This window comes from Staurois parvus, unplaced genomic scaffold (assembly GCF_062004578.1).
Source record: "Staurois parvus isolate SC_StPar_1 unplaced genomic scaffold, SC_StPar_1.0 ptg001191l, whole genome shotgun sequence".
Classification (NCBI taxonomy): Eukaryota; Metazoa; Chordata; class Amphibia; order Anura; family Ranidae; genus Staurois; species Staurois parvus.
This window is the reverse complement of record NW_028318987.1, coordinates 196136-214366: the sequence shown is the minus strand read 5'-3', so window position 1 is coordinate 214366 and position 18231 is coordinate 196136. Positions and strand designations below refer to the sequence as shown.

At 45.5% G+C, this 18231-nt stretch overlaps 1 protein-coding gene across 1 annotated transcript in view; it reads right to left on the bottom strand.

Moving 5' to 3' along the window:
- The window catches only part of LOC149438472 (IgGFc-binding protein-like), a 99704-nt gene that overhangs the window by 65692 nt on the left and 15781 nt on the right, over window positions 1–18231 (bottom strand). The window contains exons 8-13 of the mRNA XM_089659804.1: window positions 17191–17798; window positions 12842–13409; window positions 11587–11786; window positions 8106–8247; window positions 4467–4795; window positions 1114–1684 (exon numbers count right to left, since the gene is read on the bottom strand). Coding sequence (XP_089515930.1) covers window positions 1114–1684; window positions 4467–4795; window positions 8106–8247; window positions 11587–11786; window positions 12842–13409; window positions 17191–17798 — 2418 coding nt within the window. The remainder of the gene's footprint in view (window positions 1–1113; window positions 1685–4466; window positions 4796–8105; window positions 8248–11586; window positions 11787–12841; window positions 13410–17190; window positions 17799–18231) is intronic.

The following is an 18231-nucleotide window of genomic DNA, read 5'->3' as shown; positions in this document are numbered from 1 at the left end:
TTCTGGTGCTAGCAGCTAACAATAAAAGCAGTAAAATAGATTCCCTGCAGCCAGAAACAATAGACCCCACCCAGTAATGATGGACCACCTGCAACAAAATACTCCACCATCAACAATAGACCTGTGGCAGCAACAGCAGATCTCCCAGCAGTCAGCAACAATAGAACCCTCCTTCAACAGTAGATAAAACCCAGAAACAATTGACCCCCCCAGCATCATAATACACACCACAGGATGTGTGTCTGAATAGATACAAACAGCCTGGCTTGGGAACGAGCCCTTGCAAGTGCTCACTATAGGAATCAGCTTCCCATGGTGGGCGCTCGGTGGGAAGAGGAGCCAGGAATGCCAGTGGGGAACCTGGGAAGGGGGGGATCTGGTCTGCTCTGTGCAAAACCACTGCACATAGCAGGTAATTATATCATATTTTTTTAATTTTAAGTAACTAGGACCTCTCAAGAGTGAAAGTCGGCCCCTCCCAGATCCACCCACTGCCTCTAGGGTCTTCCTCCAAAGCCCTAGAGCAGGGGGGCCGGCCTGCAGAGCCTCTCAGCTCCTGACCTTTTGGCTATTAGACCAAGGCTGCTACTCAGCTTTCCTCACTGACAATCAGGACTCTAGCCCCACGTAGCTAAACTAGGAGGGTGCTACACTACTTTAAAAAAGTCCCCAGCAACACTGCACGGCAGGGGCGGACTGACAACTCATGGGGCCCCCGTGCAATAGGAGATCATGTTCTCGCTCACACTCAAACCACACCCAAAAAAGCCTATAAAAGGTACCAGGGGCATCTCATGAGGCCCCCTACTGACCACGGGCCCTCAGGCAGTGCCAAAATGGTCAGTCCGCCCCTGCTGCAACGGATCATTTTCAAGTCCCCAGAGATAGATTTTAAGGCCGTTTGGAAATGGAACCACCACAAATAACAATAAAATTCAGATTTGGCTTTGGGCTTCTAAATCCATGAAATGTGGCCCAAATCTCATGTCAGAAATCTGAGATCAACTTTGATAGCAAGAAAATAAAATACAATTTGACCTTGCTTCAACCCTTTTATCTATCCTATGAATGTGAATTAGTTTACATGGGAATACGGCATGTAACTGCACTTACAACAACTACTGGGCGTCCTCCAGTCATACAGTTGAATCCCTCCATTAAGGCAGGCGGCTGCATACGTCTCCAGGGCTTGGCAAAGAATGACTTTAGCACCACCGGTTGCACAAACATCCAACAAACAGGAATCGAAAACCTTGTTGGGGCTGATTTTTCCGATGCACTCTCTGAATGGACCATCCTCTTTGATGATCAACCCGCACTCATTATCTCCTCTGTACTGATCCTTCCTCTTTTCATCACAGGTTGAACACTGACCAGGACAAGAGTCGAAACAGAAAGGATCTTGATCGTCCTCTTTGGATGCTACGAGCCAGTCGGTCAGAGAGCTAACCAATGTTCCATTAAGAGCTCTTTGGTCATCGTTTGGATTCTGGTTGAAGTTGCCACAGAGACCGAAAATCAAGCCATAATAGCTGCTGGGGATGGTCACGGTACAGACCCAGTTCCAGTCAAATGTTACTATGACACCATTTTTTGCCTGCAAAGTGACTGTGAAGCCACTTTGGTATGCATTCAGGTTTCCATTGGCAAGTGTGGCCGGCAGACTGGTTAACTCACCATTAACCTGGCAAAATAGTGACAATATCAGTTGCAATGCCTACTGTTCAATTAACAAAAAAAAATCGATCAAATAAAAATACAGTTCCCACCATCCATGTGCTGAGTTCCCGGGTCTGTACACCTGCTGTGCCCATTATGAGGGGTTCCCACCATTCATGTGCTGAGTTCCCAGGTCTGTATACCCTCTATGCCCATTATGAGTGGTTCCCACCATCCCTGTGCTGAGTTCCTGGGTCTGTACACCTGCTGTGGCCATTATGAGGGGTTCCCAGCATCCCTGTGCTGAGTTCCCGGGTCTGCACACCCGCTGTGCCCATTATGAGAGGTTCCCACCATCCATGTGCTGAGTTCCCGGGTCTGTACACCCGCTGTGCCCATTATGAGAGGTTCCCACCATCCATGTGCTGAGTTCCCGGGTCTGTACACCTGCTGTGCCCATTAAGAGGGGTTCCCAGCATCCCTGTGCTGAGTTCCTGGGTCTGTACACCCGCTGTGCCCATTAAGATGGGTTCTGAGCATCCCTGTGCTGAGTTCCCAGGTCTGCACACCCACTGTGCCCATTATGAGAGGTTCCTGCCATCCCTGTGCTGAGTTTCTGGGTCTGTACACCTGTTGTGCCCATTATGAAGGGTTCCCACCATCCCTGTGCTGAGTTCCCGGGTCTGCACACCCGCTGTGCCCATTATGAGAGGTTCCCGCCATCCCTGTGCTGAGTTCCCGGGTCTGTACACCCGTTGTGCTCATTATGAAGGGTTCCCAGCATCCCTGTGCTGAGTTCCCGGGTCTGCACACCCGCTGTGCCCATTATGAGAGGTTCCCGCCATTCCTGTGCTGAGTTTCCGGGTCTGTACACCTGTTGTGCCCATTATGAGGGGTTCCCACCAGGGGCGGACTGACCATTCGAGCACTCGGGCACTGCCCGAGGGCCCGGGGTCAGTAGGGGGCCCCATGAGATGCCCCTGATACCTTTCATTGGCTTTTTCATAGGCTTTTTTGGGTGTGGGCGAGGACACAGGGGCCCCATGATCCCCTATTGCCCCGGGCCCCATGAGTTGTCTGTCCGCCCCTGGTTCCCACCATCCATGTGCTGAGTTCCCGGGTCTGTACACCTGCTGTGCCCATTATAAGGGGTTCCCAGAGAATAGGCATACACACCCTATTGGTTACTACTACTAGGAATGTATTAGAAAAAGACAAAAATTCTAAAAGCACCCCGGTCTGTGACCCAAGCCTCCCTCCCCCTGAACCATCCAGATCCCCCAAAAAAGAAAACCACCGCCAACCTAAACCACACTTCACTGCCTATGCCCCACCCCCCAGGTCAAACCCCACCTGACCTCCTCCCAAAGGGAAACATCCGCCGAAACCCCCCAACCCAGAAGGAGCTGAGGAACCCACCCACGTCTGAGTCCCTCTTGATGGTAGTGTCCCCTATACCAGCAGGGGGTCAACCCAAATGAGCTAAAGACCAATGCTGATGGTCCTAAAGAAACTGGCAGCAGAGGTCTCAAGCTATGAGCACCTAGGAATGAAAAGCCACTGCAGTCTGTGGGTGGGAACTGTCCTGGGGGGTGGGGCATAGGTAGTGGGGGAGTGTGGTTTAGGTTGGGGGTGGTTTTCTTCTTGGGGGATGTCGGTGGTTCAACAGGTGGAGGGTTCGGGTCACAGACTTATGATGCTTTTCCTATTTATGTCTTTTTCTAACAAATTTCTATGAGTGGTATCTATCCTGGGGGGGTGGGGCATAGGTAGTGGGGGAGTGTGGTTTAGGTTGGGGGTGGTTTTCTTCTTGGTGGATGCTGGTGGTTCAAGAGGTGGGGAGTTCGAGTCACAGACTTGTGATGCTTTTGCCTATTTATGTCTTTTTCTAATATATTTCTATGAGTGGTATCCGTCCTGGGGGGTGGGGTATAGGTAGTGGGGGAGTGTGATTTAGGTTGGGGGTGGTTTTCTTCTTGGGGGGATGCGGGTGGTTCAAGAGGTGGGGGGTTCGGGTCACAGACTCGTGATGCTTTTCCTATTTATGAAATTTTCTAATACATTTCTATGAGTAGTATCCGTCCTGGGGAGTGAGGCATAGGTAGTGGGGGAGTGTGGTTTAGGTTGTGGATGGTTTTCTTCTTGGGGGGATGCGGGTGGTTCAAGGGGAGGGGGTTTGGGTCACAGACTCATGATGCTTTTCCTATTTATATCTTTTTCTAATAAATTTTTATGAGTGGTATCTGTCCTGGGGGAGTATGGTTTAGGTTGGGGGTGGTTTTCTTCTTGGGGGGATGCGGGTGGTTCAAGGGGTGGGAGGTTCTGGTCACAGACTCTTGATGCTTTTCCTATGTATATCTTTTTCTAACAAATTTCTATGAGTAGTAGCCAATTGGGTGTGTTTGCCTATTTTATTCTCTTTGTTTTTATAAATAAAAAATGTTACCAGAAATTGGTAAGGAGAGATCTTCCAATGGAGGCAACTGTTCCTGTGACAGATGTCTAAGGGGAGATCTCCCCCCACTTCCTGATGTTTCGATGAGTCAAAAATTGGGCAGAATCTCCCCAATGAGATACCTACAGCCTATAAATAAATAAATCAAAAATAAAAGAAATAGGGTCCTAACTATTTGCCATTCTATCCGAAACTGAAACAAAAGGTTTTGGCGTTAGATTTACTCTAAGTTGCCCGTATAGTTCCATAGTCTTCTAGCTTTCAATAAACGATACGATGCCAAAATCAAGGAACTCCAAAAAATTTTTGCAAATTAGACACAATTTTTTCTGTTCTCAAAATAACTACTTACTCGTATTGAAGGAAATTCTCCGGTTTGTACTGAAACCTTAATATTAAACATAGTGAGTTCTATCTTCTTCACAAAGGAGACAGCTTGAGACCCTCTGTTCTCGTTTTTGGTGGTAAGCTTGAATGTCTCCAAGTCTTTATCGTCACCGTGGTACTGTGCCAAGATGTAGTTGCAGGTGCCCTGAGCGTCATATTCTTTGCCATCCAAACTCTTGTAGTGCGGGTCGCCCCATGCCCAACACAGGCCGTTGTACTCCGGAGCACAAACTGCAACTCCCTCTTGGACTCGGCAACTCTCCTTCGGGCGGCACGTTTTGGACTTGCAGGGATCTAGAACACCAAAAAATGATGGTGAGACAAAGTTAGGGGACAGAAAGTCGTAGGGATAAAACAACAACTTTGCATCAGACCCCTGAAAGGATTTTTCTTTTTTTAGTGTTGGGGATTTTAATATCTGTTTCCTGTGAAATTCTACCAGAGGTTCCGGCAACAATTCTCAACAAATCTCCAGGAAAATTGTGCTTGTTTATGCAACAGAAATGACCACACGAAGCCCCCAACATGTTAGTTTACATACGTCTGGGTGTATGTAGGGTAGGGGGGCCCTTTTTTTTAAGTGATAGGGTGTACCTTTAAATTTTTACACTTCTTTCACTTTTATTTGCAATCGCCCCCCTATGAGGTAGTATATTTACAAGGACAAGTTCTCTTTAACCCCTCGCCTACAGGGCACTTATACCCCCTTCCTTAGCAGGCCAACTTTCAGCTTTCAGCGCTGTCACACTTTGAATAACAATTGCGCGGTCATGCAGCATTGTACTCATATGACATTTTTATCATTTTTTTCTCACAAATAGAGCTTTCTTTTGGTGGTATTTACTCACCGCTGGGTGTTTTATTTTTTTGCACTATAGACAAAAAAAGAGCAAAAAATTTGAAAAAAAAAAAGTTTCTTTGTTTTTATTATAAAATTATGCAAACAGGTAATTTTTCTCCTTCATTGATGTGCATTGATGAGGCTGCACTGATAGGCAGCACTGATAGGCGGGGCTGATGGGCACTGATAGGCGGCACTGATGGGCACTGATAGGCGGCATTGATAGGGAGTACTAATAGGTGGCACTGATAGGCATCACTGATAGTCGGCACTGATGATCTGGCACTGATGATGGGTACTGATAGTCGGTACTGATAGACGGCACTGACTGGCGGCACTGCTGGGCTGCACTGATGGTCACTGGAGGGTGACACTGGTGGGCACTGATGGGCACCGGTGGGTGGCATTGCTCGGCACAAGTGGGCAGCACTGCTGGGCACTTGTGAGCAGAACTGGTATGTGACACTGCTGGGCACCGATCATCAGGGCAAAAACGATCCCTGCTCTGACAACTGCCGGTTGTTGGCAGTGCTTTCCTCATGCTCTGACAGAGTGAGGAAAGTAATCAATCAAAAGCTCCTCAATTACCGCCTAACCACAAAACACTACTTCCTCCCTAGAAAGTATATAACCTATTAAGTACTTTTTGTGATACACTTCCAAATACACCCAAATTATCTCCAAAAATTCACGTAATCAAATAAAAACACGCATAATCAAATAAAGTGATGAACATATCTAAATATTGAATATTATTAAGCCCCCAAAAAATATATATATAAAAATAAAATTAAAATAAAATAAAACAAAAATAGTCAGAATAAAAATAAAAATAAAATGTCCAAGTCCCAAAAAATATTTCTTTATACGTCCAGTGAAGCAAATCGATTCCAAATACTCCTTTATATCCTCAAAGAAAAGAAAAATTCATAGTGTAATACCCTAAAATATGAGTATATATACTTCACCTTGTGCAAAACTCAAATCACATCAAATCAGTGCAAAACCAATTAAAATAAAAAAAAATATATAAACGTGAAGAATCGTGATCACTCCAACCACAAGTGAATGGTGATACTAGGTACCAGTGCCCTTAATATTCCAGCCAAAAATTGATGCTAAATACCATTACCCTCTTTCAATATATTCAGGCATACACTGATATAAAGGAAAGGTATTTCTCCATCCTTCTTATCCAGGGGTGTTCCTCATATAGACAAAGAAAGGCTCTTTCAGGCAGATTCCATAAAAGGAACAAAATTTTAATCCACACTTACATGTAAAAAAGAGATGTCCAGCTCCCAGCATTGAACATTGCAATCTCAGGTTGAAAACCAATTGTTTCCAACCTACAAAATGGCCGCGGCGACACTTCCGGTTTGCGTGCGTGCGTGATGACGTCACTCCCCTAACGCGTTTCGTCACTTCCGGACTTCATCTGAAAGGTCCCTTCAGATGAAGTCCGGAAGTGACGAAACGCGTTAGGGGAGTGACGTCATCACGCACGCACGCAAACCGGAAGTGTCGCCGCGGCCATTTTGTAGGTTGGAAACAATTGGTTTTCAACCTGAGATTGCAATGTTCAATGCTGGGAGCTGGACATCTCTTTTTTACATGTAAGTGTGGATTAAAATTTTGTTCCTTTTATGGAATCTGCCTGAAAGAGCCTTTCTTTGTCTATATGAGGAACACCCCTGGATAAGAAGGATGGAGAAATACCTTTCCTTTATATCAGTGTATGCCTGAATATATTGAAAGAGGGTAATGGTATTTAGCATCAATTTTTGGCTGGAGTATTAAGGGCACTGGTACCTAGTATCACCATTCACTTGTGGTTGGAGTGATCACGATTCTTCACGTTTATATATTTTTTTTTTATTTTAATTGGTTTTGCACTGATTTGATGTGATTTGAGTTTTGCACAAGGTGAAGTATATATACTCATATTTTAGGGTATTACACTATGAATTTTTCTTTTCTTTGAGGATATAAAGGAGTATTTGGAATCGATTTGCTTCACTGGACGTATAAAGAAATATTTTTTGGGACTTGAACATTTTATTTTTATTTTTATTCTGACTATTTTTGTTTTATTTTATTTTAATTTTATTTTTATATATATATTTTTTGGGGGCTTAATAATATTCAATATTTAGATATGTTCATCACTTTATTTGATTATGCGTGTTTTTATTTGATTACGTGAATTTTTGGAGATAATTTGGGTGTATTTGGAAGTGTATCACAAAAAGTACTTAATAGAGTGAGGAAAGTGCAGCTGAGAACCGGCAATTGCATTTCTCAGTGATCAGCTTGTCATTGGACACGGCTGATCACGTGGTAAAATTCCGCTGTGATTGGCCCTTTACCACATCACGTAATCAGCTGTGTCCGTCAGATCCATCCTGCGGGGATTGCCAGCTTTCTTTACAACTTACCTTTTCGTGGAGCGGGTCCGGTGTCACCCCGTATAGGTTGCATGCCGATGATCCCCGCAGGATGGATTGGATCTGCGGATTGGGGAGCATAATGGATCGGGCTCCGATCCATTATGCTCAATCCGCAGATCCAATCCATTTTGCGGGGATCATCGGAGAGGGTGTCACCAAGTGTTACCGCACCGGGTGACACCAACCCTAGGGACGCCCCTGCCTACCATCTCTTGGGAATGGTGGAATTTCAGGTTGGCATTTCATCTTCCATAATACAATTGTACTCTCTTGTAACACAACTCCCCTAACACAATTGTACCACCGAACTCACCAGAGTTGACACAAGTTCTGACACCATCCACAATCAGACACTTCTCGTTCTCTGAGCAGGTCTTATTACGGCAAGAGACTCCCGAGATGGGATTGCAAGTACATTCTTGGCTGCAGTCATCATTCAACACAACTTCGTTAGCCTGTAGAAACATAATCCAGTTATTCGATACAAGCAGGTCTATCTGTAATGCAGGTTGATGGCCAATCAATATGCAAAGATATTTAAATCACAGAGAATCATAGATGGAACTAAAACTAGACCCAGAGATTTGCCTTTTTCATAGTACTAAGCTTTCAGTTAAAAAATACAAAGAATCTGGTTTATTGTACTAATTGAATGCAGCAAAGGGACAGATACCCAAGTATTGGAGGAGACAGGAGGTGCCGAAAATAAAAGACTGGATGGATCAAATATGTAAATTGGAGGAACTTTATCATTTGAATGAAGATAAGATGGAGAGTCACCATACAAAGTGGAACAAATGGGAGGAATTCAAAAAGTCAAGGCTAGCCTTGGAGGTTATGGGGGATTATTATTATTATTATACAGTATTTATAAAGCGCCAATAGTTCGCTCAGCGCTGTACATTACAAAGGGGGACAGAACATGTGACAGAACAATACCAATACAATGCAAAACATGAGGGGATCGAGGGCCCTGCTCCTTGGAGCTTACAATCTAGGAGGGAGGGGATAGTGGTACAGGAGGAGATAGCTGTGGGGGATGGGGTGGTAGGAAGAGTGGAGGAGGTCGGCAGGTTAGCAGGGGGTGGGGTAGGCTTCCCTGAAGAGATGGGTTTTCAGGGTGCGCCTAAAGAAGAGGAGAGTAGGTGATAATCTGATGGGTTGGGGCAGGGAGTTCCAGAGGATGGGTGACACCCTGGAGAAGTCCTGGAGGCGGGCATGGGAGGAGGAGACCAGGGAACTAGAGAGAAGGAGGTCTTGTGAGGAGCGGAGTGTGCGTGCTGGGTGGTACTTGGATATTAGGTCAGTATTGTAGTTCGGGGCAGTATGGTGGACAGCTTTGTACGTCAGTGTTAGGATTTTGAATTTGATCCGTTGCGCAATCGGAAGCCAGTGGAGGGATTGGCAGAGGGGGGTGGCGGAGACGGAGCAGTTGGAAAGGTGAATGAGTCTGGCAGCCGTATTCAGGATGGACTGAAGCGGGGATAGCCTGTGGCGAGGCAGGCCGGTGAGGAGGTAGTTGCAGTAGTCGAGTCGTGATATGATGAGGGAGTGGATGAGCTGTTTAGTGGTTTCTGGGGTTAGGAACGTGCGGATTTTGGCGATGTTGCGGAGGTGGAGTCTGCATGAGTTTGTTAAAGATTGGACTTGGGGCTGGAAGGATAGGTTGGAGTCCAGAATGACACCAAGTAGTCTGGCCTGCGGGCGAGTTTGATGGTGGCGTTGTTGGATGTGATGGAGAAGTCAATGGGGGGTGGTGTCCGGGCTGGGGGGAAGACAAGAAACTCGGTTTTGGAGAGGTTCAGTTTAAGGAAGTGGAGCGACATCCAGTCTGATATGTCGCTCAGTAGGTGTGTGATTCGAGCAGAGACCAAGGGGGTGAGGTGGGGGGTTGAGAGGTAGATTTGTGTGTCGTCGGGATTCACATAGAATAATATGGAAACATATTTGGTTCTTCTTTTATAGGGATTACGATCTCCAGAAATGAACAGGAAAATGCAGAGCAGAAGGGGTTAGGGATTGGATGGAGGGGGGGGGGATGGGTGGTATATAGGTAGACCTCGGTGAAACAATAAATGTTTTGAAATAAAAAAAAAAATGGAACTAAAACAAAAACAGGATTTTGAACAAAAATGTTCAATATTCCGAGTTTAAAAAAATTGCTTCTTCTTAGAAACATGAAAACTGGTTTCTGTTTCAATAATTTTTTTTTCTATTAAAGGTTTCAGAGTTACAATGTTACACAAAGAGGTTACAAGTACATGCATGATGGGAGGACTGAGGCATCCAGTTCTTGACCATCGCCCATCTACAGGAATCTGAATAGTGTGTGATAGCTCTGAACCAACAGAAGTGAGGTTTGGTTGTGATGGATATACAACGGATGATGGAGGTATCGTGTAGGTGGACCTTGTCCTAGGCTGCCACATCTCTGATCGCTTCAAAAAGAGCGCTCAACGGATGATAAAATCTTGGGATGGATATTGAGGAGCACCGAGTACAAACATTCATATCACTCAGAGGTCTTTGTATTGGTTTATTGGTTAAGAGCATCAAATACATCCAACAAGTTTTTGGGGGAAAGCCCCCTCCCCACATACACCTACCTACCTTCCTCAGGACTTGAGTAGTGGATGCTTTTAAAATCACAATGAGGTGCAATAGGAGGCCTACTGTCAGGACCGGGACCAGAACCTTTGACCTCTGCTGTGCCTGGTGATGTCTCTTCTTGCTGAATCACCTGGAATGTTGGACAGCTACCTGGTCAATTCTTTGAATAATCTTGCCTTGAACCTTGTTTCTCTTGAACCTTGAACCCTTTGCTCCTCCAATGAACTTCTTAGTTTAGCCATGCCTCTGCACTTCCTGTTTTACAGATTATTGTGCTATTTTCCAGCCAATATCCCTCTCTTGATACCCCTGCTGCCGTCCATATCTCTGCTACCACTTCTTACCGAACTTTGGCTTGTTCTTCGAGTGCGCTTCTGCTTGATCCCAACCTGCGACCACTTGTTACTGACTATGTTTCCACTTGATCCCTGCCTGCTATATCTGCTACTGGACCCCGGCTTGGTCAACTCCTGGTGAGGTGATCCGTCAAGACTGTGACCTGATACTAATACGCAGCTAAATCTTCAGCCTCAGGAGCTCTGGTGAATGCCGGTTAGCGCTTAGACTCTACATCTCGGGTGAGTGAGCATCATTACCAGGGTGACCTGCTGCTGAACTTATCCAGCTCGTCAGTGGGAGCCTCTCAACTGCTATAGCTACCAGTCTCCAAGCCTGACTCCTGACCATGGCACCTAAGTTAGGGTTTGATAAAGATCAGATCTTAACAGCACTATGAACTGCCATCAACGGGAAGATAGTCTTCCATTTTTTTAGACACTAGAGGAGCGCTGGTGCTTTTTCCTAATAGCAAGGTCAAGAGATAGTGACAAACTGTAGGATAAGATGGATCTGTGACTTTTGGCTTGGATTCTTTTGGGTTGGGATGTGTAAATGTTTATGAAGAGGTCTGTAGGTGGATAGATAATATGTTTCAATTATTTTTTATTCAAAAAATGACTTGCAAAAGGAAATGTAAAAATAACACACCAAAAATGGCCAAAAGAATATCAACTGTATCTGTAGCCATTAACACCATGGAATCGCACCTGACAGTAGATAGGATTTCTCCTATAATCAAAAATAAAAAATATTTAGATGTGAAAACTGTTACTTTCGCTTGAGGAAAAGTTTGGGAAAAGTCTTTGAGGTTTCTCCTGTTGGATTCAAAAAGTGAGCTATTGTACCTTGTAGTATACTCCATTTTCGTAGCATCCACATTGGTTCAACGGCAAGCAGTCCGATCCATCGAAGAAGTAGTCCTTGTCACACTCGCAGCCTTCATCACACAAGCCAGAGCACTCGTAGATATCTGACATGGCGGCACAGGTGGTGGAACACATGTCCGCGCAGAGGCGGTACTGACTGTGAGGGCCGCAATTCATTGCTTTATAACAATAAAAATGGAGAGACAATATATCAAAAATATTATTCAATATTGATAAAGTAGATTTGTTAAAAAAAAAACACATTCCACCATAGCGGACCTGTCTTTAGAATATATTCCCTCACATTCCCCAAACAGTGGCTTATGGATGGCTCCATCTTTGTTCAGGCATCACCCAGGGTCACCATCGACTACCTGGACTGAGATGTTGGCTCGGAGATGACACAGTCAGGTAAATCCTAGTGATTGTGCAGTTCTTGGATGTGTTCTGACATAGATATCTGACTCAGATCAGCCCCTACTGCAGCTTGGGACTACAATGTTGCACGTCAAACAACAATTTGTTGTTTGGCATGCTTCGCCTTCCATATGGTCCTTGTAGGTATAGGTTGGGGCACTTGTCATTTGCTTGTACCATTGACTGCAATGCTGCAATCTAATCCCTGGTGGAGAGGCGACTAAGGACCTGCTACAACCTGACTGCAGCAGACTGATGATATCTACTCTAGACAAAGTCACTAGACTTTGCCAAGAGCTGGTACTTCCTAATGATAAAAGGTGGATCCAGGGGCGGACTCACCATTTGGAAACTCGGGCACTGCCCGAGGGCCTGGGGTCAGTAGGGGGCCCCATGAGATGCCCCTGGTACCTTTTTCTTAGGCTTTTTTGAGTTTGGGCAAGGACACAGGGGCCCCATGATCCCCTATTGCCCGGGGGCTCCATGAGTTGTCAGTCTGCCCCGGGTGGATCTTTTATGAAAATGTATACCAATGTTGTACAGTGTGATATTCATGCAAATGTGTCCTGACTAGGGGCGGACTGACCATTCGAGCAGTCGGGCACTGCCTGAGGGCCCAGGGTCAGTAGGGGCCCCATGAAAAGCCCCTGTTACCTTTTTATAGGCTTTTTTGGGTGTGTTTTGAGTGTGGGCAAGGACACAGGGGCCCCATGCTCCCCTATTGCCCGGGGGCCCCATGAGTTTTCAGTCCGCCCCTGGTCCTGACAGGTCTATTTTAAAGAAATGGAATAATTTAGAATCCTCCTATGCTACTTACGGCAGAAAGAATCCGTCCTCCAGGTGATATCTTTGACCCCAGCATACCGGCAAGCATCAGCATAGACGTAGACGCTAGTACACAATACACTGCTATCTTCTCCATTGGTTTGGCATAAGTCCGAGATACATTCTTCAAAATAAGAGGCCGGATCAACAACGGGATGGCATTTTGCAAATGGCCCGGACGGATCCTTAATAATGCCACAGTAAACACTGCCTGAAAATACTCTCTGCTTCTCTGCGGGACACGAAGAACACGGTTTGGCCTTGCTTCCACAATCGCCACATTTGTTTCCTGTCTCTCCCAGAGCTTTCCACTTATTTCCAAATTCAACTATGTCGCTGGAGGCCGGTCCATCATCGCCCTCCTTTCCGTTGTAGTTGCCGCAAAGACCACACATGCCAGTCCTGCGGTTGCCTGGAACGGTGACCGTGGCGTAGCTCAAGTGGTCAAATCTGACTTGCAGGCCATAGGCGGTCTTGATGAGGGTACCTTTGCCGTAACACTCTCCTCTAACTTTGCCGTTTAGTAATGTTGCCGGAAGCCTGGTGGCTGTTCCATTTATCTTTAAAAAAAAAAAAAAAAAACCATAATCAAAATAATGATAAATATTGCAAAAAATAATTTCACCATTTGAAGGCCAAGTATATAAACTGTTTGAAATAGACTGTCCCGGTCTCAACTTAGAATTTTAAAATGGTGGTTTCTGTTATTCCCAATATTTTTTCTTATGTAATAAATCGTCCCTGGTTGTCAAGATGGTGCAGATGCAGAATTTTCAGAGGCACCCGATGTGGTTGTTCAAAGTAGTCTGCTTTGGTATATCATCCACATATTTTATTTCACCAAATAAAACGTGTTACATGGCCTTAAGTTGCCACTTCCTCAGTTCAAGATGGTTAAATTGGTGTCTAATATCAGCTGGTAATGGGATCCACTTGTGAAATATTCCTTATTGGCCACTAGGTCGAATGCAGAGTTTGTGGCAGTGATGTCATTTAGGTGGATCACATGTAACTGGCCAGATGACATCACTGCCACCTAGATGACATCACTGCCATAAACTCTACATTCCACCCAGGGGTGTATTTACCACAACTGATCCCCGACTTATATGTGTCAAACTCGTTCTAAGTCAATTTCAACTCATCTGTTTCTTTGAGTCAATGTGTAGACCTAATATACTGTATGTCTCATGAGTTAGGGAATGTTGGCTTCCTCTCAAGTCTTTTTCAAGGGTAAAGGTCCCTGTTCCTTCCAGCCTTTAAAAAGGAAGGTAAGTTAAAACCTAATCAAGCTTAAATCTTCTCCCAACCCCATTCTAAGCCCATGCTAGCTACCTTGCGAAAGGAAGGATGTCTATACTCAATGGTGAAGTTAGATATTCTTTCAGCCTGGGCAAAGACTCAAGTTTGGCTCCCCCCCCCCCCCCATTCTAAGCCTATTCTATCTACCTAGCGGAAGGAAGGATGTCTATACTCAATGGTGAAGTTAGATATTCTTTCAGCCAGGGCAAAGACTCAAGTTTGGCTCCCCCCCCCCCCATTCTAAGCCTATTCTATCTACCTAGCGAAAGGAAGGATGTCTATACTCAATGGTGAATCATCATCATCTCACGCCTGGACTATTGCAACTCCCTTCTCACTGGCCTACCCAAACGAACGCTATCCCCGCTCCAGTCGATCCTGAACTCAGCGGCGAGACTCATCCACCTCACCAACCGCTCCACATCCGCCACCCCCCTCTGCCAATCCCTTCACTGGCTCCCGATTGCCCAGCGCATCAAATTCAAACTGCTAACCCTGACCTACAAAGCCATTCACAACGCCGCCTCAAACTACCTAACTGACCTAATACCCAAATACTACCCTACTCGTGCCCTCCGCTCCTCGCAGAACCTCCTACTCTCTAGCTCCCTGGTCTCCTCCTCCCATGCCCGATTGCAGGATTTCTCCAGGACCTCCCCCATCCTCTGGAATTCCCAACCCCAATCCATCAGACTGTCACCTACCCTCATCACCTTCAGGCGCTCCCTGAAGACCCACCTCTTCAGGGAAGCCTACCCCACTCTCACCTAACAACTGACCTCCTCCACTCCTCCCACCACCTCATTCCCCACAGCCATTTCCTCCTGTACCACTATCCCCTCCCTCCTAGATTGTAAGCTTGAAAGAGCAGGGCCCTCGAACCCCTCGTGTATTGTATTGTTTCTGTCTTGTCTCATTTTCTGTCCCCCTTGCTATTGTACAGCGCTGAGCAAACCCATTGGTGCTATATAAATACTGTGTAATAATAATAATGAAGTTACATATTCTTTCAGTCAGGGCAAAGTGTCAGGAATGGACTTGCCAGTGGTGGTGGGACTCACCTGCCTTGTGGGTTGCAGTACCAGGGCTGGCCAGCGGGTGCTCTCAGCAACCAGAGGCTCACTCCTGCAATGAGCCATCACCTGAGGCTGATTGCAGGAGGTGTATTTAAGGAATGGCCAGGCCTGTGATCAGTGCCTTGGTGTATGTTTCCCATGAGCCCCTGTACCTGCATCCTGTCTGCTTCCTGCCTGATCCTGATTCTGCTTTAATCCTGACTCTGCATGAACTCTGCCTGTCCTGACCTCGGCTATTCCTGACTACTCTTCCGCCTGCTCCTTGTAACTTGCCTGCCCGTTTGCTACCGACCCGGCCTGCCCGACTACGTTTAGTATTGTTCTTATTGTTATCTGTTGGAGGTTTGGTTGCACTGCGTTTATGTTTAGTCTTGCACTGCGTTTATGTATTGTTTAGTCTTTAATAAATTGTATTGTTTATACTATACCTGGAGCCTGTGTTTCCCTGTGTCAGTCCACACATTTCTGGTCATACCCGGATCCCTAACACAAAGACTCAAGTTTGGCTCCCCCCCCCAAGTGACGGTGCCAGCAGTTTTTTAATTTGTATTATTTTGTTTCTTATGTTTTACTATTTTTTTAGAAGCCGTGTTGGGGAGCTTTGGTAAAATATCCTGGGTCTAAACTAACCCCCTGCCCTCCCCCCTTAGTTTTGACCCTGTCTATACTTACCTATTCTGAATTCTCTCTGGTCCAGTCACATGATCGGGCCTCAGCACCAGTTTTAGTGTAGAGGAGAGATCGCCAACAAAGGTTGCATATCCTGTAAGGTGGAGTCACACATGTACATACTATGGGGCATCCATTGACGGCTGTCCCTTCTCCACACTAAATCCGCAGCTGGGACTTGATCATGTGACCAGACTGGAATGACTTCAGAGTTGGTAAGTATAGACATCTTTCCTTTTATAGGGTAGACAGAATAGGCTCAGAATGGGCGTGGGAGTAGATCTGAGCTTGGTTAGGTTTTGACTTGCTTTCCACTTTACGCTTACATCTACTTCTAATTTTATTTCTTGGTGAACATTTTAAAGTGGACCTGGACCCAAAAGAGTTTAAATCTGCTATAGTTGATTGTGTCACCAAGACCTTCAGTACGAGGATCTCCCTGCTTCTGCTCAATTCATTCTATGGAAATGTACTTCTTCCACCTCTATCATTATCCCACCAGTCATCAGATCACCAGCCGTCAAGGGGTCAACTTTGACATGAGAAAGCAAAGACCTGCCTCTCTAAAGGTGTCTGTCTTCACACAGAGGCCAGAACAAGGCATGGTAAGGCAGTAATGGGGTAAAAGTCAGTTAGAGGAAGTCTCCCAGTAACGCTGGTGCAGGGGCGCACTGACCATTTGGAAACTCGGGCACTGCCCGAGGGCCCGGGGTCCGTAGGGAGCCCCATGAGATGCCCCTGGTACCTTTTTCATAGGCTTTTTTGAGCTTGGGCAAGGACACAGGGGCCCCATGATCCCCTATTGCCCGGGGCCCCATGAGTTGTCAGTCCGCCCCTGCACTGGTGACTTGCCGTTTGTGCTCTGCTTGCTTTTTTTGGGGCACAACTTCCACAGCACGGGTTTTTCTAAATCTAGCACATTGTGGTTGCTGAAGGACGCATCTCTTTGGGCTTCCTGAGAGCTTTCACAGCTCCAAGGGAGGAAAGAGTCCTCACACCCATTACATTGCTCTTACAAAACGAAATCACTAACATCCAGGAATGTCAGAAACATTTATAGACTTAACACGCCCCATGTTACCAAAAAGAGGTACTCTAGTAGAGCATATCAGAAGAAACCATCTACATCCTCAACTTTTTAGATGAGATTCCAAAAGAGGTAGTCAAGAAGGACATATCAGAAGTAACCATGTACATCCCCAAGTCTTTAGATGAGATTTCTGGGTCAATAATGTGTACTTTTTGTTGCACAATTAACGTAATATAAGCTTTTTATCTGTTAAAGCAACATTACCTCAACAACACCTCTTTGTTGATGTTTGAGGGTCAGACTATACCCATAGGTTACTACCGTTACCGCTACAATCACGCCAGAACCATAACCTTGCTTCTCATGATTTATCGTCACCGTGAACTCATCCAGCTTCTTGTCATTCCCAGGCGCACTGCCGCTACAGCTCTGGGCTAGTACATACGAACACTGCCCTTGGAATTGGTAGGAGAGTCCATCGAAGGATCTATAATTGGAATAACCGGATGCTTTGCAAGTGGCCGAGCCTACGGGATGGCACCCGAGAACCGCCTTTTCTACGCGGCATTCCTCATTGGCGCTGCAGGATGAAGGGACGCAGCTCATGGTTCCATCGGTGGTGCAAGTACATTTCTGGGAGCAGGTGTTCCCTTCGTAAAGGCTTTCTCCCAGAGAGTAGTAGGCGCCATTGTAGCTGCAGCCGCACTGGGAGATCGGGACGCAGTCTCCACCGCTAAGAATGTAACCATTATTACAGACGCAACCTTCTGTACAATTCCCGCTGCAGCCATCTGGAGAGCCAAGACCACTGCAGGTGACCGGACAAGGATTCCCACAGATCTCGTAGCTGCTGTGTGCAGGGCAGGAAAGTGCTGCAAGAAATGAAATGTGGAGTTCAATAGATCCGTCTATCTATCTATCTATCTATCTATCTATCTATCTATCTATCTATCTATTATCTATCTATTATCTATATCTATCTATCTATTATCTATCTATCTATCTATCTATCTATCTATCTATCTATTATCTATCTATCTATCTATCTATTATCTATCTATCTATCTATCTATCTATCTATCTATCTATCTATTATCTATCTATTATCTATCTATCTATCTATCTATCTATCTATCTATCTATTATCTATCTATCTATCTATCTATTATCTATCTATCTATCTATCTATCTATCTATCTATCTATCTATTATCTATCTATCTATCTATCTATCTATCTATCTATCTATCTATCATCTAACTATCTATCTATCTATCTATCTATCTATCTATCTATTATCTATCTA